At 52.2% G+C, this 22,967-nt stretch overlaps 1 protein-coding gene across 4 annotated transcripts in view; it reads left to right on the top strand.

Moving 5' to 3' along the window:
* The window catches only part of Abcc6 (ATP binding cassette subfamily C member 6), a 48,269-nt gene that overhangs the window by 4,433 nt on the left and 20,869 nt on the right, over positions 1–22,967 (top strand). For all 4 annotated transcript variants that reach the window (XR_013041710.1, XR_013041708.1, XM_042276707.2 and 1 more), the window contains exons 3-17: positions 3,825–3,950; positions 4,068–4,196; positions 5,492–5,617; positions 6,811–6,872; positions 7,698–7,829; positions 8,336–8,533; positions 9,654–9,831; positions 11,481–11,642; positions 14,934–15,026; positions 16,795–16,998; positions 17,171–17,317; positions 19,144–19,231; positions 20,894–20,966; positions 22,469–22,595; positions 22,713–22,889. Coding sequence is in view for 2 of the 4 variants with exons in the window: in XM_042276707.2 (XP_042132641.2) it covers positions 3,825–3,950; positions 4,068–4,196; positions 5,492–5,617; positions 6,811–6,872; positions 7,698–7,829; positions 8,336–8,533; positions 9,654–9,831; positions 11,481–11,642; positions 14,934–15,026; positions 16,795–16,998; positions 17,171–17,317; positions 19,144–19,231; positions 20,894–20,966; positions 22,469–22,595; positions 22,713–22,889 (2,022 nt within the window). In the remaining 2 variants the exon portion in view is untranslated. The remainder of the gene's footprint in view (positions 1–3,824; positions 3,951–4,067; positions 4,197–5,491; positions 5,618–6,810; positions 6,873–7,697; positions 7,830–8,335; positions 8,534–9,653; positions 9,832–11,480; positions 11,643–14,933; positions 15,027–16,794; positions 16,999–17,170; positions 17,318–19,143; positions 19,232–20,893; positions 20,967–22,468; positions 22,596–22,712; positions 22,890–22,967) is intronic.

Here is a 22,967-nt window from a genome sequence, read left to right as displayed (position 1 = left end):
ATACAAAATAATGAATATGCTGTCCCCCCTTTAATGACTCTAAAACAAGAGCTGTGTATCCTAGACCCAGAGACTCACTTCTCTGAAGCTGGCTGGCCTGCAGTCTCCTTTGGAAAGGAGATCTAAGTCCTCAGTTTATCATTCCAGTAGAACCCTCATGATTCTCACCTGGAAGGCTTTTTGAAAAGTACAGTTTTGTCTTCCTGGGACTTGAGAGCCATTCCGGTCAGGACTTAATAGGACCTGATAATGCTCCTTTAAGTATGCCAGTGACTCTCTTTTAAAAGCCGTGAGAGTACCATATGCCCAGCTACACTGGGTTTTGATATAAATTCTGGTCAGGATCTGGTGAAATTTTGTTTTATACTGTTTGTAATGATGGGGCCCAACACTAACCCTCTTCCTTTGGCCGTCAGGTCAGCCGAAGGCTCGGAAGGCTCTCTCGTAGGGACCTAGGAGGACCTGGTCCTCTACCTTTCCTCTATACTTACATCACCTGAGGACGGAACAGTTTTCCTCCCCACGTGAGCTCAGCTTCCCTTAAGCACGCAGGGGCATCTCTCCCTGTAATCCTTTCCTTCTTGGCACACCCTGGTTCGAGCCTGGCCTCTTGCGTCTGTGGCCTGTCTAATCAAGAGGACAAAGTGGCCTGCAGGGTCCCAGGGCCTTTTGAGAGGAAGCTTGTCCCCCTCTAGCTGATCTTAGCCAGGTTTGTAAAGGAGGCAATGGATTTTCGTTTTCACAGTCATGTAATATTTAGATGCTGTGTACACTAAAGCAAACAGATTTCCAATAAACTTTTATCAGAAGACTGTTTTTCAAGTAGTTAAAAGCCAGGAAAGAAAGTTAGTAGAAAACATCAGGAATATTCCCACCAAACATAAAATGTTTGTTCGTTAAGATGGCTTTCTGTAAGGTCACCAAGAGCAGATCCGGGTCTGAAGCTTAGTCGGGAGAGGCCTGCTGCGGTCGTATGTCGGTGTCCTGGAGTCTGCCAGTGTGTTTAGCTGTCACACTTGGGCCATCTTGAAGGTTCATCGCTCGGGACTTACTCTGCCCTGGTGCCGTGGGCTTAACCTTGTCATCTGTCCCCAGCTTTCCCTTTTTATTTTGGAAGCAGCCAATCATTTTTACCTAAGAGCAAATTCAAATTTTATCATACAGAACCCTTGCCATCCCAAGCTGATATTCTTTCCTTAACAAAACTATATCCTCATTCTTACTGTCTTAGCCAGGGTTTCTATCGCTGTGAGAGATACAATGAAATGTTTTCCTTTACAATAGAAACTCTGACTAAGGCACTTTTTATACTTTTTGCTTTTTTTTTTTTTTTTTTTTTTTTTTAAGATAAGGTCTCATGTAGGCTGGAAGGCCTTCATTCCAGGTTGGCTGGAAGTTGCTAGGTAGCTCTGGCTGACATTGAACTTCTGCTGTGTGTACCTCCATCTCCCCAGGACTGATGTTATAGGTGTAATTCCTCCAATCCCACCCCCAGTTCCACATTGCTAAACTCTGAGGCTTTCACTTGTTGTGGGTCTCAGGAGGACTTTATTGTTTCGTGGATTTTTTTTAAAGGTTTTTTTTTTTAAGTGTTGACTTTAAAAAAAAAAAAGATTTATTTACTTATTATGTATACAGTATTCTGTCTGCATGTGTCCCTGCAGGCCAGAAGAAGGCACCAAATCTCATTATAGATGGTTGTGAGTCACCATGTGGTTGCTGGGAATTGAACTCAGGACCTCTGGAAGAGCAGTCAGTGCTCTTAACCTCTGAGCCATCTCTCCAGCCCTAAAGGCCTTTTCTTAAACACCTTTTGTCCTTCACCTTATAAGAGTCTGAGAGTTTCAGAGTGTTGCATTTTTGCAAAAATTAGTAAGGATAACAGATGACCTTGGACAGTGAGTTATGTCAGTATAAGCACAGAGAAAGAGAAAAAATAGACAGCTAAAAACGTCTGCACGTCAACCCTGAGGCTACAGTCTAGGATACAAAGGGCATCTGCTCCCATGGAGGACGGGAAGTGCTAGCGACTGGCTACAGTTGGGGAGGAAGAGAGGGCAGCACTGTGGTGCAACCTAGACAGGACGCTGGCTGTTGGCTCCAGCCACGGCATGCTGGACCCAGAACACTTGTCTTCTTTACAGTACATTTACTTTTTTGTTTTGTTTTTGGTTTTGTTTTTCGAGACAGGGTTTCTCTGTGTAGTCTTGGTGCCTGTCCTGGCTCTCGCTCTGTAGAGCAGGCTGGCCTCGAACTCACAGAGATCCACCTGGCTCTGCCTCCCGAGTGCTGGGACTAAAGGCGTGCGCGCCGCCACCGCCCAGCCGACAATACATTTACTTTCAAAGATTCTGATAGAACAGGTCAAGCCGCAGAATGTGAGATGGTCTAGAGTGCCTCGGAGGGCTCGGGTCTGCTGATACCCATTTTGTGGGCAGGTGACATTACACAGGAAGGTGTAATGTCTCTTCTGTAGAGGCTAAGGGTGAAATTCGTGGCAGTTGGTAAGAACACAGCACGGAGGGGAGCTGGGAGGGACATCGATGACTGTCCCATGACAGGTCTGAGAGTGGGTGTTCCTACGAGGTTCCTTTGTGGTCAGTACACCACTCTGGTCACCCAGAGAGGACCGGAGGCACCTCTCTACAGGGACATTGCCTACACATGGCCATTGACACATGGCCAAACTGTCTGCAGGCACCAGGCCAATCTACAGCTCGAGGCCATATTATTCTGATGACCAGTTAGGTTCATACAGGAAAGGAGAGATTCCATTTACTGGACGGGAGGCAGAAGATCCAGCAGAGGCAAACTCGGGTCCAGAGGCTTGGTCCGAATGGCTCTCACCGAGAGGCAGAGTGGAATGGGACAGCAAACGTTAGGACTCCCACAGTGTGTGCCGATGAGCCAGGAGGAGCCGAGGAGGCTCCCAGGAGGGAGAGTGACCACCGGCAGTTTCTGGCTGCCCCCCCCCTTTTTCTGCCCCCTTCAGTTTTCACCGAAGTGTACCCTTGGCCAGGGTCCATTCATTGCAAACAGGAAGTAAGGCTTTCCACGGGAGCTGGAAGGAACTTCTTAGTTTGCACCCTGACAGGTAACGACGGTGCCCTCAGGTCACAGCCTGCAGGCCTCCAGTCTCAGCCAGAGACCTGCAGTTGCTGGTGGGTTGATCAGCTCACCACCACAAATATGCGAGAAAAGAGACCAAGCCAAGAGTGGCGAGAGGTCCTAATGAGGGTCCCCCAAACACCGTGTTAGGGGTGACAATAAGAGGCGGGTGGTGAAAGAATCGCCAGGACCAGGAAGGCAGACGTAGAGGTCACTAGCTCTACCGGGGCACAGCTGCTGCAGGCTAGTCCTGAAAAGTGTGCCAGAGAGGCATTCCAGGGTCTGCTTTAACTGGTGGGGATCCCCTGGAGCAGTCAGGTGTTTCAACAGCACCTTCCCAAGAGCACTTGAAGTTGGGGCTTGCGATCAGCAAACAGTCTGCCTCAAGTCTGAAAGAGCCCGGCAGGATCACTCATCCTAAAGCGGCATCCAAAGAAGACATAATTTGTCACCTAGCAAATAACCCTCACTTCACACCCTACATCACCCCAGCACGCACTCTTCCGGCTTCTTCTGTGGCTTGCGAAACACTGGATAGGCAGGTGCAAGCTATTGCTGAGCATTTTTGACATGAGTTGAAGGTCAGGATGGGTCTCAATGGCTCCCGAGCAGGGAGGACACATCGATGACGTCACTGACAGAGCCCCATCAGGCTTCTCCAGTCTGCCTCCGGTTTTTCTTTTTCCCCTGGCAGTCTTATGAGTCTGTTTCTCCAGGTGCTTGGCTTTTCCCTCATACTTCTATACACGTTCAACGTGGCCATGCCTCTGTGGAGGATCCACCAGGGGATGCCCCAGGCACCAGAGCTTCTCATTTACCCTACCGTGTGGCTCACCACCATGGTAATCACCGCCCAGCTGCCCCCCCCACCCCGCTGCTGCTTTCCTGTGGTGCGGGAGCGTGGAGAAGGTGGGGACCCTGGGAGCTTCCCCTTCTGCCCCCCACCCTTTCTTGTCTAGAGCTTTGCCACCTTCCTGATTCACATGGAGAGGAAGAAGGGAGTCCGGGCATCTGGGGTGCTCTTTGGGTACTGGCTGCTTTGCTGTCTCCTGCCAGCTATCGACACCGCCCGGCGGGCCTCTGCAGGGGTGAGTGGGGCCCTGGGGAAGCCCGTAGGGTGGCGTCAAACCTCTGTTCTGTCCCGTTTTCCACACGTGACACACCCTCCCCCACAAGTACCTTCCATCCAATGTATTTTATTATGTTTTGAACTGATAGATGATGATTATACCATTTGTAGGGTGCAGTGTGCTATGTGCATATGTGGATGTGTCTGAGGATGTGCTATACGTGTGCAGAGGCCAGGAGGACGTGTGTGTCTTGATCTACCACTCTGCCTTATTCTCTTTTCTTCTTGTTGTTTTGTTTTTCTTTTCTCTTCTTTTTTTTTTTTTTTTTTGGTTTTTCAAGACAGGGTTTCTCTGTGTAGTTTCTGTCCTCCCTGGGTCTCGCTCTGTAGACCAGACTGGCCTTGAACTCACAGAGATCCTCCTGGCTCTGCCTCCCGAGTGCTGGAATTAAAGGCGTGTGCCACCACTGCCCAGCATTTTGTTTTGTTTTTAAGATTGGTCTCACACTGTAGTCCAGGCTGGCCTCGAACTCATGATCCTCCTCCTGCATGTGGGAAGTTCGGGTGTGCACCATCACATCCAGCTGGTGCTTGGGTAATCAGGGCAGGTTGGACACGGTAAGATTGTGGAGAAGCCAGTGCCGAATAGATGCTGATAAAATCAGCTAAACGAGAGGTTGGGGCTTGTCTTAGCCACCATTCTATCGCTGTGAAGAGACCAAGGCAATTATTATAAAAGAAAGCATTTAATTGGGTCTGGCTTACAGTTTCAGAGGTGAGTCCATTGTCATCATGGTGGGGAGCATGGGAGCAGCCAGTCAGCCATGGTGCTGGAGAAGGAGCTGAGAGTTCACCCTGATCAATATGCAGAGAGAGAGAGAGACCCTGGGCTTGACATGGGCTTATTAAACCTCAAAGCCCACCCAGTGACACACTTTCTCCAATCAGGTCACACCTCTTAATCCTTCTAATCCTTTTGAATAATGTCACTCCCTGGTGACTACGCATTAAGTATATGAGCCCATGGGGGCCATTCTGATTCAGCCACCGCAGGGCTGGAAAGGAGGAAGACACCCAGTGCCCCTCCTGTTACTGCCCCAGAGGCTGGATTCACTCACACATTAAGGCACATGTTTGTGAGCCAGGGTGGCTACGAATGCTAGGACCGTGCTTTCATGAGCCAGGGCTTGGTTCCTCTCTAGAAATTGCTCCAGGCCTCAGGACCCATGTTCAGTCTCAACCTAGACCACTAGAACCCCTTCACTGTTTCTGAGCGCCACTCCAGGGCTCAGTGGGGCTTCTATGTCCCCACAGAGCTTCCACCATGAGCCCCTCGACCACCTGGCCACCTACCTGTGCTTGTCTCTGGTGGTGGCCCAGTTCGCGCTGTCCTGTCTGGTGGACCAGCCACCCTTCTTCTTGGAAGACTCCCAGACACTGGTAAGTCAGCCACTATGTACTGAGCTCAGCACCTCCTTTATCGCTGGGTCTCTTCTGATGTCAACAACCCCATGTGGTCAAAGGCAGTTGGCCTAGAACACAAGTTGTGTTTTCCTGTTGTTATTCGTTCAGCCATTTAGCATGGCCCATCATGGAGGCATCTGTTGTGACCTCAGCCCTGGAAGGCAGGAGGATTGCAAAGTCACAGGACACATCTTCCTTTTGAATGGTGTATTAGTTACTGTCTCCTCGCTGTGACAGATATCTGAAGGAACGGCTGAAGGAGGAGCTTATCTTGGCTCACAGTTGTAGAGGTTTTCAGTCCATCATGGTGATGAGAGCAGCCCCATTGGGGTGGTGGGATTGTGTGGGGGGAACTCCTCACACCCAAGGGGGACAGGAAGCAGTGATGGACCTGGAAGTGATAGCCCTCAACACCCCCTCTCCCCCCCCCCACCATCACACACTCTCTATCACTGGGCCCCATATCTCATATTCATAACATGGTCCTAGCTTTGAGGTTCGTTGTTGCTGTTGTTGTTGCTGCTGCTGTTCTTGTTGTTTTTAAGGCAGGCTCTCACACTGAAGCCCAGGGCAGCCTGAAATTCACTAGGGAGCCCAGGCTAGCCTTGAACTCACAGCAATCTTCCTACTTCCAGAGTCTTGGGATTATAGGCGTGAGCTACTATGCCAGGTAGAGAACTTCCTGGTCTCAGTAAAGTAACAGCGATTCTTCTGAGTACCTCTTGTTCTGCATTATTGACTCCATTAGCCCTCTAGCCCTTTTGGTCTCACTATGCGGCCTTGGTTGGCCTGGACCTTGATATGTAAGCCAGGTTGACCTTACATATAGAGATCTGCCAGTCCCTACCGCTGGAATCAAAGGTATGAGCCACCATGCCTGGCCCTCCAGTCCTTATTGCCTCTCAGCTTACCGATAGCTCTCTGTAGTAAAGAGACACCGGACTTCACCACTCATTAAACTCACGGTCAGTTCACCGTCTCCCTAACCTTGGCCACCTGCTCACCATGGGCTGTGAGACCAAGGCCAGCCTGTCCTTTTTTGAGATAGGGCCTTACCATGTAACCCAGGGTGGACCTGAGCTCTCTTTCCTCCTGCCTCAGCTTCCTAAGTGCCGGGATGACAGGTGGACACTGTCACTGTTTCCTCCCCGGCCTGTTGTCTTTTCCAGAATCCGTGTCCAGAGACTGAGGCCTCATTTCCCTCCAAGGCCATGTTCTGGTGGGCTTCTGGGTGAGTGAGGCCTGGGGCTGGAGTGGTACCCCTGACCCATGTTACTGCTGTTCTCACTTGTCAGAGCTGATCATCCCCCAGAGGTCCCTCCCAGGCTTACCCAGGCCTTCTTTACCTGGCCTCTGAGCTTGAAACACCAGAGCCTCGGTCATACCCTCTGTAAGATGGGGACAACTCTACCTCCACCAAGCAGAATATACTCAGTTTGCACATAGCAGATGCTGACTAAAATCACGTCTGGTACTCAGCTTCCATCACTGCACCGGGTTTAATTAGCACCTACTGCATGCTGAGCACCAGGAGTGAGAGCAAAAAGCCCGAGTCTCTACCCCCCAGGGTGGAGGAGAAAGCAGCTCCAGCTGGTCTCCTGTGAACCAAGGCCACAGCCACCCATCAGGCCCGTCCTGCTCTCGCTCCAGCCAGACCTCAGGTGAAGCAGAGCAGGTTGACCTGAATGAACTGCAGGACGCAAAGCCCTTGCCCAGGGCCTGGCCCCTGGCAGTCATTCAGCAGATGAAGGACTCGGCACTCTGGGTGCACAGGGATCTTCCAATAGCTCCACGAGGGGCCTCAAACCCTGCTTCCCAAACATGGCATTCACCGGCCATGCTATTTTGTGCCATACTGGAGTGCCACCCGGATTCTATGTCAAATCGCTTGCCCCCAGGACCCCCAAACAATTAACCATTTGCAGACCCTCTCTGGGAGGCAGAAGTCCAGGGTCCAAAACTTGTTTCAGATCTTTGATCTTCCTGACAACACGAAGGGGAAGCTCTTGTCCAGGGCCGGCTGGGGGAGCTTGCTCTGGTGACCCCTCTTTCACAGGCTCCTGTGGAGGGGCTACAGGAAACTGCTGGAACCGAAAGACCTCTGGTCACTGGGAAGAGAAAACTCTTCAGAGGAGCTCGTTTCCCAGCTGGAAAGGGAATGGAGGAAGGACTGTCGTGTGCTGCCGGGGTGAGTGGTGGTGAGCGGTGGTGAGTGGTGGTGAGCGGTGGTGAGCCAGCGCTCCAGCCGGAGCCTGGCAAAGAGCACCCGTCAAATGACCTGTACCACCCAATCCCCGCTTCAGCTCCCCCGACACACGCCCAACCCGTCAGCAGTTCCCACCAAGCACCAGCCGATCACTGACTGGACTCAAGGTGCACACTTCTTCCCAGAGTGCTGTGTGTGATCTAAACAGAGATTCTAAATGGGGGTCCTCTTCAATACCCTAAAAGTGGGCATCATGGTAGAAAGGCCCTAAGCAGTGCCCATCTGAGACCCAGAGGCCATGCAGTGCTCACCCAGGGCCCCTAAGTCCTATCCGGGACCCCAGCAGTGCTCTGAGTTCAAGGTTAGCCAGGGCTACAGAATGACCTTGTCTCAAACAACAATAACAATAATAAAACAGTCAGAGTTTGTTGACCCGCTAGATCCACGAGTCTAATGTGGGCCCCACACCCATGTCTCCCCTCTACCAGGCACTCCAAGGTGTTTAAAAGCAAAGGGAACCGCGGTGTGGGAGCCCCTGAGACAGAGGCCTTCCTGCAGCCAGGGAGGAGCCAGCGGGGCCCACTGCTCAGGGCTATCTGGCATGTGTTCCGGTCCACTTTCCTGCTGGGGACCCTCAGCCTGGTCATCAGTGATGCCTTCAGGTTCGCTGTCCCCAAGCTCCTCAGGTGAGGACAGCCTTCTGGGATGAAGAGTTTGGGCTCTCTCTGCCCGTGTGTGGACATCTGGGACTCAGGACAGTAAGGCTGCAGGAGTGGAGAAGACATGGAGGAGAAAGTGACCGACCCCCAGAAGGACAGAGGACCGCACCTGTCACCTGACTGCTATCAGTTAGCTTTTGGGGCTAACCGATCATCCCCAAGATGAGAGGCTTAAAGTCACAGGCACTCACCTAGCTGGTCAGGATGTGTGGACGGGCAGTTTGGGCTGGCTCCCACTGAGGTGCTCACTCATGTGGTTGTGGCTGGTGATTGAGTCGGCCCAGATGAGCTTGTCTGAGGTGACCTAGGCTACATGTCTCTGCTCCATGCAATTTCCATCCCCTAAGAGACCATCGCAGGCCTACCAGTGCTATTGGATATGGCCCCGGGAGGCAGGACAGAAGCCACACACGCCCAAGGCAAAGGCTGATGTTGGCACAATAACTACCTCCCTTGTCTGAAAAGCCAGAGCTGGTGCCTGGTCCAGATTTAAGAGGTGGAGTGTTGAGCCAGGCCTGGTGGTGAGGGGCTGTCCTTCCCACTCAGGAGGTTAAAGGAGAAAGACTGCAAGTTCTAGGCTAGCCTGGGCTACACCCTGGTTCTAGGCCACTTATTGAAACCTTGTCTCAAAATAGAAAGTAAAGCCGGGCCTGCTGGTACAGGTTTGTGATCACAACACTCAAGAGCCCGAGGCAGCAGGGCCACACACTTGAGACCTGAACCACAGAATGACGTCCTGTCCCCAACAAAAGCCAAAGCAAGACATCAGTTTGGTCTGTAGCTCAGTTGGTAACGCCTTTGCCTGGCATGCACCAAGCCCTGGGTTTGATCCCTAGCACCACACAAACTGGAAGTGATGGTACACGCCTGTATCCTAGCTCTCAGGAAGTAGAGACAGCAGGCTCAGAAACTCAAGGTCATGGTGGACATAGTGAGTTCAAAGCCAGCCTGGACCACATGACTCCCACATCGAAAGGAAGTGTGGACAGGGTGGAAACAACTGTGGCCACTTGTTCAGAAGACCACCACTGACTGACTCTGCACCCAGGTGGTACAGCCCGGCCTCACGGCCTGTCCCTCTTCCTAGCCTGTTTCTGGAGTTCATGGGCGACCGCGACTCCCCAGTGTGGACGGGCTGGCTCCTGGCTGTGCTGTTGTTCTTGTCAGCCTGCCTACAGACGTTGTTTGAGCAGCAGTACATGTACAGAATCAAGGTCCTACAGATGAGGCTGCGGACAGCCATCACCGGCCTGGTGTACAGAAAGGTGAGCCCCCGGGGCCGGAGCGTGCAGCATGCGTACTGCGCGCTGGACCCTCACACCGCCGTTCTCTTTCCTGCACTCTTAGGTCTCTGTGGTCCAGCCCTGGGACTTCCCCAAGCACATCTCTTCATCTCTTAGCCTCTTCACTGGCTTTTGTTCCGTAGGAGTGATGCCAGGGACTGCAACAGACACGGGCTTGAAGCATCTCAACCAGGCAGGGAGAACAAACGTTACTAGAAATGTTGGGGTCAGAGCCAGGGCCACAGCCCCAACAAGCTGGGCGGGACATCTTTCCCAACAGGCCAGTTAAAGAGACAAGTGACCAAGGAAGGCAGAGACAGGAGGTTTACCCAGTGTGGCCACGCTGGGAAGAGAAGCAAAGACACCCGGTGGCCCACACCCCGGAGTCCATCTTTGGGATCCTGACTGTGAGGTTTAGATTTAAACAGAGGGTAAGAGGTGTGTCTAGCTAAGCAGTTCTGGTTGGGTGCGACCTCACCCGTCTGTCTTTTCTGCAAAGTGCTCAGGCAAGTTGTCAGGACCCTGTGAAACCTCTCCCAAAGACAAGTTCCCCTCCGGCACCAGGTTTCTGTCTGTTCACTCTCCCAGCATGAGACTCCCGGGGAAATGCCAGTTTCAAGGGGTCCATTGTTTCAACAGCAGGTTAGGTGCATTCCTGCGAGGATGCAGACATCCCACAAGAGTCTCCATGTCTGACTTCCCTTGACCTCAAGAGGAAATACTCCCTACCCCAGCAAGGTAGCCTTTGATCCTCAGAGATCTGACCTGCCCTGACCTTCAGGGAGACACCTTCCTGGCACTTGGCATAACTTCCATTGAAATGAACTATAAACACCTTCGCGCTCTGCTTCCGGCTGTGCCAGCGAGCCTGTCTCCACTGAAATTCTCAGGAGGCCTCGGGGCGGGAAGTCGGGGGTAGAAGCTTCAGTGCTGAGTCACGGTGGGTGGGGCGGCAGCCAGCCCTCTGTAAAGACATGTTGAGTAGAGAGTTCTACACTCCATGGATCAAGGGCAGGGAGAAGCAGCATTCATCATGCTGAGGGGTCCCCGGACCCCAGGATCAGATGGATCAGAGGCCGCCAGAGAAAGGTGTTGGAGCCAGAGGGGCTCAGAGAGAATCCAGCACCCTGTGCTGCCTGTGGCATGGCCCAGGGGTCCTGAATTCATGGCCTACAGGTCTCTTGGGGCAAGTTGCTCTGCATCTTCTTCCTCAGTTTCCTTTGCTGTAAAATAGGGACCGCATTGATTCAGGATCGCTTTTTACTTTTGAACAACCCTTGAGGTGCAATGTAACCACAGACTAGTTGCATTTACCGAAGCGACTCTAGAGTCTGGGAGAGAGAGATGAGCGCAGTGCAGCCTGGCTCTGGCCCTGGCATCTGGGGAAAGGAGACTGCTCTCAGTGTGGGCACGGGCATCTCTAGCATAAGGCGAATGAGCCAAGACCACCACCTGTCTAGCTTTTTTATTTTCAATAATGTGCTCCTCCACCCCAGATCCTCATGCCCACCTCGCGAGGTTGGCTTGGAGTTTACAGGTTCGCTGCACAGATGGTAAACTGAGGCTGGGCCTGCACTCAGTGCCCACTCCCGTCCTTCCCTCCTCATGCCCTCTTCTCCATACCTGCCCAGGTCCTGGTGCTGTCCAGTGGTTCCAGAAAATCCAGCGCAGCAGGGGATGTGGTCAACCTGGTGTCGGTGGACATACAGCGGCTGACGGAGAGTGTCCTCTACCTCAATGCGCTGTGGCTGCTCTTCCTCTGGATCATAGTCTGCTTTGTCTACCTGTGGCAGGTGTGGAGCAGAGAAGTGGGGTTGAGCTTCCATATCCTCCTCCTCTTCCTTCTGGTTCTTCCCCTTCTGGTTCCTCATCCTTTTCTCCTCCTCCTCTTCCTCTAGCCCAGTCTCCATCTGCAGAGTGCAAGATGACGTAATGGGAATAGTCTTGGACAGAGTGGCCTTGGCTTGACTTATAGCAGAGGCTAGCCCTTTCTGGAACTCAGTTCCTTCTTTCATGAAATGCTGCTGGTTATATTGATGAACTTCTCCCCCACTTTGGAGTTTTAGTTTGGTTCCATTTGGGGTTTGGGTGTTTTGAGGCAAGACCTTGTGTATCCCTGGCTAGCCTCAAACTTCTACATAGCTGAGGCTGGCCTTGAACACCTTCCAGGTGCTGATTGCAGGAGTGTGCCACCACACCCATCCAGATGTGATCCTTACCATTACTACTGCTTGGTGGGTTCACAAGGCACTCAGTAGGTGAATCCATTATGTTTTAGAGTAATTGGTGCCACTGAAGCGAGGTCACAAACAAACAAACAAAACAAAAACAACAACAACAACAAAACCATAATGCCAGGGGAAGGGATTGCTCCATGTGCAGAAAGCACAGAGCCACGGCATCAACTGTGGAAACTTATTTGGCTTTCTTCCTTCTGCTTTATGGTACAAAAGCTTCTGTTTGATGGTGATGATGATGGTGATGATGATGATGATGATGATGATGATGATGATGGGCTCCGACTCTGTGGGAACTGCCTGGGTTCAAATCTTGCTCTTACCATTTGCTTGCTGTTAGAACTTCACACTAGTAACTCACCCTCTCTGCGCTCCAGTTCCTCAGCTCTAAAAGCAGATGCTAATTAGAAATAGGCTCCTGGTCCTATATGGGTGGGCCAGACAGGCTGACAGCAGCTGAGCAGCCTCTGTCTGAAGCACGTGGGTCGGGGGTGGTTCTGGTTTTGGACTCGGGAAAGTTAGAAATGCACTTGAGATCTTGAGGCTCTATCTCAAGTTTAATAAGAAAATTGCATGTGTTTTGTGGGTGCCTTGTTGAAATAGTCCAAGGGTCATGTTGACCAATGTCTTTAACAGCCCTGCACTTTGACTGTGGCCTGCTGAGAGATGAGGTATGGAGTTTCCCACTGTGACATCGTGTTGGTGTTCAAAGGCTTTCAGATTTTTGAGCTCTTCACTTTCAGTGTTTGGATTAGGGATGCTCAGGCTGAGTGCGCAAGGTGCTTTGAAGAGCATCCGGCACTCACCTGCTGTAGTGTTGTTAGCTGTCTGATGTGTGAGGAGGAGGCATTACCACCATCACTGAGGACCACTGGGTGTTTCCGTATTTATCTACGTGGTACCTTGAGTGTGCCACACAAGCGGTTTTCCACTGAGCTACATCTCCAGTCCTTAAAAAGTGTATTGTTTTGTTTTTAAATTTTGAGACAAGTCTCACTAAAAGCTGCCCTTGACCTTGCTGTATAGAAAGGCTGGAGTCTGTGAGGACTGACATGAGCTGTCATGCCCGGATGAAATCCTACTTATGAGCACTGACATTTGACCATCCCAAGGCTTACACACAGTAGGTGTTCAGCAAGCACACACAGACATTCAAGCAGTGCCTGTGTGCAGTATCCAAAAGCTGGCTGTTATTGCAGGGGAGCAGGGGAAGGGGGAAGGAGCTGTGAAGAAATCGGGGTGTTGAGCAAACAGAGGTTGATAGTGTTCCGAGGCCACAGAACCCACAGATAACACCCCGCACCGCCTCTGCCCGGGCCGCAGAGGACGGCCGTGCAGTCTTAACCTTACCGGGATGGTGGGCACTGTGGATGCTAAAGGAAAGCATTTGAGATGAGGGGGTGGGCGTCAGCTTTCCCAAGGAGCGTTTTCCAGGCTGTTCGCTGCTTTCCGGGCAGTTCTCCGTGGAGCCACTAGGTGGTGGGATTGCTGCATGAATAAAGCAAGCGGACCGCTTTAGTCCGGGGAATTAGAGGATAGAAGAGTTCCTTTGTTCTGAGAGAAGAAACACAGACTGGAGTTGGGGTGGAGAAAATCTCAAAAAGCACAATAATTTTTTTTATTTTTATACTTTATAAAATCATTTATTCTCTCCCCACCACTACATCTCCCAGGTACCCAGACCAAAGGCCCCCAAAGTTCCAAAGCTGGTGGAGGGAGTGACAAACAAAACAGAGGTCCAGTTAAATGGGATTTTCAAATAAACGGAATAATTGCTCAGTATAACTACATCTCCAATATTGCCCGGGGCATTATTTTTTTAAAAGGATTTATTTATTATGTATAGGATTCCGTATGCCTTCACGCCAGAAGAGGGCACCAGATCTCATTATAGATAGTTGTGAGCCACCCTGTGGTTGCTGGAAATTGGACTCAGTACCTCTGCAAGAACAGCCAGTGCTCTTAGCCCCCAAACCACCTCACCAGCCCCATTTAAAAATGTATTTGTTTTTGTGTGTACAGTGCTTTGCCTGCTTGTATGTCTGTGTACCATATGCATGCAGTGCCCACAGAGGACAGATCCGCTGAATCTGGAGTTACAGACGGTTTTAAATCGCTTGGTGGGCCCTGGGAAATGAACCTGGGTCCTTGAGAAGAGCAGCCAGTGAATGTTCTTAACCATAAAGACACCTAGCATGGGGCATTCTTATACCAGGCGCGCGCGTGCGTTCATGTGTGTGAATCTCAGAAACCTCAAATTTGTGTGTTGATTTGTTAATCTGGTGACTGACTCCCTACTAAGAGGTGAGATGGAGGCTAAATTAACAGTGAGCCCGGAAGGTGGGTGTGGGGCACATGCCTGCAACACTTGCATTTGGGAGGTGGAGGCAGGAGGATAGGATTTTTAGGTCGGCCTCAGCAACATAGTGACTTTGAGACCGTCCTGGATTAAGACTTGGTCTCCAGAGACACAAACCACAAAAGGGGCTTGCAAGCGGCTCAGGGGGTCATTTAAGGTGCTTGCTGTCTGGTGACAGGAGCCTGGGGACCGAGGCTGGATCCTGGGGACCCATGTAAACGTGGATGGAGAGAGATGACTGCAAGGTCACCTCCTGGCCTCCACATGGTGCTGAGGCCATGTCACCCCAATAAAAATAGACACACATTTAAAAGATCAGGGAGGGAAGACAGCAAACGTCTTACTGTGTAGACATGAGGACGGAAGTCGAGATCCCCGTAACCTTTATAAAGAGCCGGGTGCAGGGGCACGTGCCTGAATTCCCAGCCCTGGGAGGTGGTGTGACCAGACCCCTGGAGTCTCGTGACACCTTGCCCCTCTGTCCCTAGCTCCTCGGACCCTCTGCCCTCACAGCCATCGCTGTCTTCCTGAGCCTCCTCCCTCTGAATTTCTTCATCACCAAGAAAAGGAGCTACCATCAGGTTTGGCATTTGGGAATGGGGACATCCTGGGCAGGGGAACAGCCATGGGGATTCTGGTTGGGGACAGAGATAGGGAGAGGCAAGAAGGGGCTATAGTCCTGGCTTTGCCTTTCCTGTGTTCAGACGTGTGGTCCCTGGCTAAGCCTCTGTTCCTTTTAGAGTGTGGCCCTTCCCATGGTGGCCCCAAGTTGTCCTTGCTGACTCTTGCTTCTGCCCCTCATCCCCACTCACCACCCAGAAGGGAAGTGTGGCAGTCAGAGAAGCCATACCTCCTTTCCTGATGTTGCTCGGTGTCAAAGCCTAAGACCCCCGCCATGGCCGGCTGTCACCTGCCCTTGTCCCCTGCCTCTGTCCCTCACCCCGCTCTGCTTCCTCACACAGCCACACCCAGTCTTGCAAGCCGGTCTCCTTTGCCTCGAGTTTTTGTTTCTAGAGCGCTTGTCCCAGTATTGAGCTCACAGCCCTGAGACTAGACGCTGCTGAGCCGAGGATTGAGGCTGACCGGCATTTGGGGCAGCAGGTGGGGCTGGTGAGGTGGCTCAGCGGATAAAGGCTGACAAACATGGCCACCTGAGTGTGATCCCAGGACCCACGAGGTGAAAGGAGCCCTTTCAAGTTGTCCCCCGAACTCCACATGCTCACGGTGGCATGCGCACCCGCAAACACGTATTAAATAAATAAACATATAGATAACTGTGTGAAGACAAAAGCGGTTGAGCCGGGTATGGTAATGAACACCTTTAATCCCAGCCTGGCGGGTGGGGGTGGGGTGTGGGGGAGGCCAGATATGGGGAATCTGTGAGTTTGAGGCCAGGCTGGTCTACTACTATACATATTTTTGACTATATACTCATAAATAAATAAATAACATGTGCTCAGTAAGCCTGCTGAGGCGGCACAGACCTGTTGTCCCAGTGCTGGGGAGGCTGAGGCAGGAGGATGAGGCCAGCCTGGACTGCACAGCAGACCCAGTGTTGGTGGAAGGAAAGTGTCCAGTAAAGGTGGTGAATTACAGGAAGGGCAGTGGATGAGCTCACCCTTCCCGGCTGTCCCATCGTCCTTCACTGTCGCCTGGCCTCACTCCACTCTGCTGCCTCGATAGCCTTCCTGACCCCTCCAGGCGGGCACCCCGCCTCCCTGTTTTTGCTTGTACAGATCCCTGGACACCCTCCCAGCAGATGGTCCATGCCCCGTCTCTCTCCTTGCTAACCAGCTTGGCCAGTCCCTGGGTAGCCTCAGAGATACTCTTCACACAGCTGCGCCATGGTCTCCTGCATGGGACATGAAACCCCAGACACTTCCACCTGACCTTCAAGCCTGCGGCGGGCGGTCACCCCTCTCCCTGAAGAACCCTGTTCGCTGTCTCCCTTTCCCGTGGTCTACCTGGATTTCTTTTGAGTCATACTGTTCCCTCTCTGAAGGTCTCCCTCTCCTCTCTACACCCACTCCAGCTGCCCATTTGCTGTGCACTCAGTACCTACAGCCTCCTGCCCTCCTCACTTAGGATGTAGCTCACCCTCGCCTCCGGGAAGCCTCCCTGGTAGCACCACCACACCGACTGGTGGCTTCTTGTTAGCACAGTGAAAGCAGGCTCAGGAGGCTGAGACAGCTCTGGGGAGGGATGAAAGTCCAGGGTGAGTGAGGGTGGCGTGGCTCAGGACCCTGGTGAAGAAGCTGGGTTGGTGTGTGGCTTGGAGAAAGAGTCTGGAGCCGCAGGGATGGAGAATTCCAGGCTGGTCCCTCTCTTGCCTCTTCTCTCCTGTCTCAGGAAGAGCAGATGAGGCAGAAGGCCTCCCGAGCGCGGCTCACCAGCTCCATACTCAGAACTATGAGAACCATCAAGTCCCATGGCTGGGAGCAAGCCTTCCTCGAGAGACTCCTTCATATCCGGGGCCAGGAGCTAGGCGCTCTGAAGACCTCCACCCTCCTCTTCTCTGTGTCTCTCATGTCCTTCCAAGTGTCTACATTTCTGGTGACGTCATTCTGGCCTCACTGCTGAGAGGGGGCTGGGAGAGGGCATGCTTGGGGTGGACAGGCTGTGCCCGGAGCATTGCAGCCTGGACACACAGACCCCAGAGACACCCCAGCGGGCTCTGCCTGCCTCTAAGGACAGCAGACTCAGTGTCACCCATGTGCTTCAATAGGTGGCGCTGGTTGTGTTTGCTGTCCACACCCTGGTGGCAGAGGACAACGCCATGGATGCAGAGAAGGCTTTTGTGACCCTCACAGTGCTCAGCATCCTGAACAAAGCCCAGGCCTTCCTGCCCTTCTCTGTACACTGCATCGTTCAGGTGAGGGGAGGGGAGGGGCGGAGGATGGCTCAAAGGAGCTCAGGGAGCTTGGCCTAGACTCAGCACCCCTGGACCACTGCTGGCAGAGGAGTGAGGGGAAGGGGAAGGTCTAGAGTTCAGCCAGTCACCATTAGAAGTGGGTCAGAGGGTGCAGGGAAGTCTCAGCAAGCGTGCCTGGAGAATGAGTCACTTCTACATTCAAGATTTCATCCTGGGTCCCCTCCTTGAGCAGAGCCTTTTATTTCTCTGCCTATTCCATCTTTCCCATCATGTATCTGGGATGCTAAAAAGGAGGAAGATTGCGAAATTGAACTGCCTCCTCCTCCTTTGTCCTCCGGTGTGTGTGTGTGTGTGTGTGTGTGTGTGTGTGTGTGTGTGTGTGTGTGTGTGTGTGTGCAGGTGAGGGGTAATGGCCTTCTCTGCCACAAGCCGGGTTTGTGCCCAAGTATGGTCAAAAGCTGGGTGCTTGGGCGGGGACTTGGGCAGCTGGCAGCTTCAGGGGAGGAGCTGCCGTAGCCACCAAGAATGCAGAACTGGGCTTTGGGCCCCTTTTTTTCCTGTGTTTGGAGACTGAGCAGGCAGGGTTTGGAAAGACAGACAGGAATGGGGCTTCCCAGAATGTGCAGGGGCGAGCTGGAGGTTCTAACGGAACATCCATAAGCTCACCAACCATGGTTTATTGGCCAGATGTTTAGTTCCAGCTGTGCCTTTCCACCTGTGGAGCAGGCCTTAGACCCACCAGAAAACTGTTGTTTACCCCATCACATTAAAGGCACTATTGTACCCATGAGCACATCTTCCCATGGCAGTCATCTGTAGCTCACAGGATTCACAGCTAGGGAAGAGAGTTGGTCACTTTCTCCTCTAGCAGCCTGCCTAGCACCTTCTGGTACTAGAAAAGCCAGCCAGCAGGGAGGAAGCTGCCCAGCCAGTATCAGCTTGGTTTCTCCATGCCCTATGACCAAAGTATACTGTGCCTTCAGCAATAGGGTCTTACCATCAAGTTCTGGTGGGCATCTGGTGTTTTAGGGGTCTCTCTAGGTCAGAGGTGAGGTATTCCCATATCCGACACTAGGCATTTTACTAGGTAATACATGTTTTATGAGAGAAGCATTATCGCTTGTGTAGAGTAACTCCAATTAAATGCATATATACACACACATATGGAAGCTTCTAAAGTAGCAGGTTTCCCTATGGCTTTTTCAAAAATCCTTAGTTCTAGCTATTCCTCCCTCTACCCCACTTTAAATTTTGAGACAAGGTCTCTCACTGAACCCAGAGCATATCCATTTGGCTAGACTGGCTGGCTGGAGAGTTCCAGGGATCCACTTATCTCCACTCTCCAAATGTTAGAATGGCAGACAAGGACTGCCATGCCCAGCTTTTACGTGGGCTCTGGGAACTTGAACTCAGGTCCTCATATTCCCACAGCAAGCACGTCACCCCACTGAGCCATCCGTATTTTAAGGACCACCGCCAATCACCAGGATAGGTATGCAATGGGTGCTCAAGAAGGTGCCCCCAATGGACAGAGTTGGAAGTTACTCCACATTGCTGCTGGACGCTGTTGGAAAGGTGTTGCCCTCTTCCCAGGCCTTAGCTGGAGGCAGCTGGTTTGTTCAGTCTCTCTCTTTTGGATTGAGGGGCAGAGAGAAGTCCCCACCCCTGTCAAGGTCATCGCTTTTCTATGACCTAAAAAACTCTGTCCCAACATCCAGCAAATGCAAAGTGTTGGGCTGGGTCCCCAGGAAGCCTCCCCCTGGCATTTCCAGGGACCCACCCAAAGTCCTTCTGGCCTGGTGACCAGCCCACTCTTGTATCTCCAGGCTCGAGTGTCCTTTGACCGGCTGGCTGCCTTCCTGTGTCTGGAAGAAGTAGACCCCAGTGGCATGGACTCAAGTCCCTCCAGATGCGGTGAGTGCTGAAATGGGCAGGGGGAGGGGCCAAAGACAGCACATATAATGCAGATTCCACCACCAGCCATGGCCCTTGGTACCCAACATTGTGAAGCCTCTGCTTCTGCCACCTGTACAGTGACAGCCAGTGGAGCACCGTGGGGTGCCACCTAGACACTCGAGTGGGTACCCCATCAAGTCTTTACCCTTATGCAGAAGTCTAGGAAGAGAACCATGGACACATTATTAAGCTAAAGACTCAGATCAGGGGCTGGAGAGATGGAGCAGTGGTTGAGAGCACTGGCTGCTTTTCCAGAGGACCCAGGTTTGGCTCCCAGCACCCACATGGCAGCTCACACCTGTTTGTAATTCCAGGCATCCGACTCCATCACACAGACATACATGCAGGCAGAATACTAATGTCCATAATAATAAATAAACTATTTTTAAGAAGACTCAGTGAGAGCATCAGTGTGGGGACTCACAAGCTCTAGTTAGCTGGCTCCTCTCCTCAGTCCTGCCACTGTCACCTACTGCCTATGTGACATTAGCTGCTGCAGGGAGTGGGAGGGAGGGCAGAGAATAGCCTGTCCCCAGCCAAGGGCCTCCCACCCAGTTCATATAACTGAGACATCTGGTCAACCTGGTCGTCTAGAACATACCCACATAGTACATAAAATCCTGCCCTTGGGATGGACGTCCCACCCCAGGGACACATTGGAACCCTAGCTCTGATGTGTTAACCTCTTGGAGCCTCAGTGTCCATCTTCAGGATCCAAGTGCTTGCAGCAGGGGGTTGTCTTGGGGGTCACATTAATTTAAGTACTACAATTAGATTAGAACATATGCAAAATTAATGCATTTTATTTACCATTTATTTAATTTTTGTCTTAAAATTGGGGCAAGGATTATTTGTTTTTACTTTATATGTATAGGTGTTTTGCTTACATGTGTGTCTGTGTACTTGTGAGTGCCTTATGCCCAGGGAGGCCAAAAAGGGTGTGAGATCCTCTGAAACTGGAGTTACAGATGAGCTGCCATCCTCTACAAGAGCAGCCAGTGCTCTTAACCATGACTCGTCCCTCTGGCCCCTTTTTCTGGCTTTCTGAAACAGGGCGTTGTAGCCAAGGCTCGACTTGAACTTGCTGTGTAGCCAAGGCTGAACTTGAACTCATGATCCTTCTGCCTCCACCTCCCAAATACCAGGATTACAGGCACAAGCCACCACACTGAGATTATTTATTTATTTATTTATTTACTTAAGTATAAGAATAAATAACTTTATTAGTGATCTTCATTATATAGCCCAAGCTGGCATCACATTCACTCTATAACCCAGGCTAGCTCCAACTCTTTACCCTCTTGTCTCAACATCCCAGGTTCTGGGATTACAGGCATGAGCTACCATGCCTAGTTCAATTTTTTTTTTCATAAAAAACAACAAAACAAACAAACATAGGCAGCCAACAGGATTTGAATCCCCGGCTGAGGCTTTCCAGTGTCCGAATTACTATGACAGGGTCACTGCCAAGTACACAGGTAGCAGGGCAGGGCCTTGTGAGGCTTCTAGCTGAAACTTGATGCTTTGAGGGTAGAGCAAAGGGCTGAGGTCTTGAACACTGAACCTGGGATGCCAGGAGGGCAGGACCAGCCCCTGTAACTGTCTTTCTATGTCCTGCAGCCTCAATGGATCGAATTTCTGTACACAATGGCACTTTCGCTTGGTCCCAAGAGAGCCCTCCCTGCCTGCACGGGTAGGAAACCCCACCGAAAGATGCTCTTAGATTCTGAGAAACGGTGTCGGACCTGGGGCTAGAGGATAGGCTAGGCTATGCCGGGGTTCTGTGCAGGGAGGCAAGGGTTCTTGCATGCTACAGCCCTGTAGAAGAGACACAGAGTACCTGAGTGCCCCCATCAGGCACTCCTCTGCTCCCCACCTGACTAACATGAGACTCAAGGCCCAGCCTCATCAGCTGTGACCTCCTTCTGTGCCTCTTGTATCAGTTCCAAGGTCATTGTCACCCACCGAGAGGAAGGGAATCTGCCCGTTTCTGTCTCCCTCTCCCCACACTCTCAGGAGTGTGCACTGAGCAGCCTCCTGCTGTGTGTACTCTGTTCTGGATGCTGGGGACAGAGGGAAGGCCGGGCCTCTGCTCTCCTGGAGTGGCATTTGGATGGGCATGGGACACAGTGGAAAGCCTAGGGAAGGGACAAAGCCCATAGCGTGGGAAGGTTGGCATTCCAGCCGAGGGTCCAGAGGTCAGGAGAAGGCTTCTGGAACTGTGGAAAGACCCTGAGGCAGGAGCATGGCCAGGTTCTCAGTCTTACCCTGTCGGTGTTTGGGGCTGAGAATTCTCTACTGTGGGCCATCCTGGGCCTTGTAGGATGTTTGGCAGAACTAAGCGCTGAGGAACTCCAGCCCCAATCAGCTGTGTGACAAAAATACCTCTAGATGTTGCCAAATGACCCCACCCCCACTGGAGCAAAATTACCCCTGCTGAGAACCACTGGACCGCTGGAGAAGCACAAAGAGTGTGCCTGGTCATAAGTCGTATTCACCAGGGCTTTCCTTCTGGCCCTCAGTCAAACTGGAATGCTGGATGGTGTAGCTTGGGAGGGTTAGGAACCGATTTGGTTATTTGGTTTTGTTTTTTGAAACAGAGTTTCACTCTGTAGACCAGGCTGGCCTCAAACTCATAGAGATCTGCCTGCCTCTGCCTCTCACGTGCTGGGAGGTGTGCTCCATCACACCCAGCCTTGGCTTGGTCTTTAATAGGTCCCCGTGACTGCTGGGTAAGGGTGACAGCGGAAGATGGGCAGGGGTGGGCAGGGCCGAGGCAGGAAGAGGTGTGCGTTGAAAAGGCCTGAGCAAGAGACGACAGTAGCCAAGCAACCCACATCGTGATCCCCTCTGTGTGTGCATGTGTGCATGGATATGCATGCAGTGGTGCACGTGGGCACATGCATGTGCTTACATCTGCATACTGGCTGTGCATGTGACTGTGTGTACTAATGTTTGTGGCATGTCTATAAGTGCTTGTGTGGCAGGCACACGTGTACATGTGATATGCTCAGGTGTGAGAGGGAAGGCAGTTCAGACAGCCAGACAAGGGTCAGGGGAGGGAAGGCCCTGTGTGTCCTCTTAATGGTCTCCCCAAGGCCTGAACAGCAGGATGGGGTGGGAGTGTCTAGGGTTCCCGGCTTCTGTACACACCCAGGCTGGACCTTCAGGGCTGCATCTCCCCTGGGTTGTCAGGATCAACCTCACCGTGCCCCAGGGCTGTCTGCTGGCTGTTGTGGGTCCAGTGGGGGCTGGGAAGTCCTCCCTGCTGTCTGCCCTGCTTGGGGAGCTGTTGAAGGTAGAAGGGTCTGTGAGCATTGAGGTAAGGCCACCCGTTCCTCCCTGCCCGCCTCGCAGCCATTCGCTGTCGGCCTCCCACCCTCTCAGCACCCGGTTCTCCTACTCTCATATGAACTACCTACAGTGAGGCGTGTTTCAGGGTTCCATGGCCTACGTGCCCCAGGAGGCCTGGGTCCAGAATACCTCGGTGGTGGAGAATGTGTGCTTCAGGCAGGAGCTGGACCTGCCCTGGTTGCAGAAAGTTCTGGAAGCCTGTGCCTTGGAGTCTGATGTGGCCAGCTTCCCTGCAGGAGTTCACACCCCAATAGGGGAGCAGGTGAGGAGTCCCTGGGGCCATATACCTCCCTGATCTGGGGCCAGTATGATGGGGGACAGTAGGGGTGGAAAGGGGGGA

This window comes from Peromyscus maniculatus, chromosome 1 (assembly GCF_049852395.1).
Source record: "Peromyscus maniculatus bairdii isolate BWxNUB_F1_BW_parent chromosome 1, HU_Pman_BW_mat_3.1, whole genome shotgun sequence".
Taxonomy (NCBI): domain Eukaryota; kingdom Metazoa; phylum Chordata; class Mammalia; order Rodentia; family Cricetidae; genus Peromyscus; species Peromyscus maniculatus.
The sequence above is the reverse complement of the archived record's forward strand: the minus strand, read 5'-3'. Positions and strand labels throughout refer to the sequence as shown.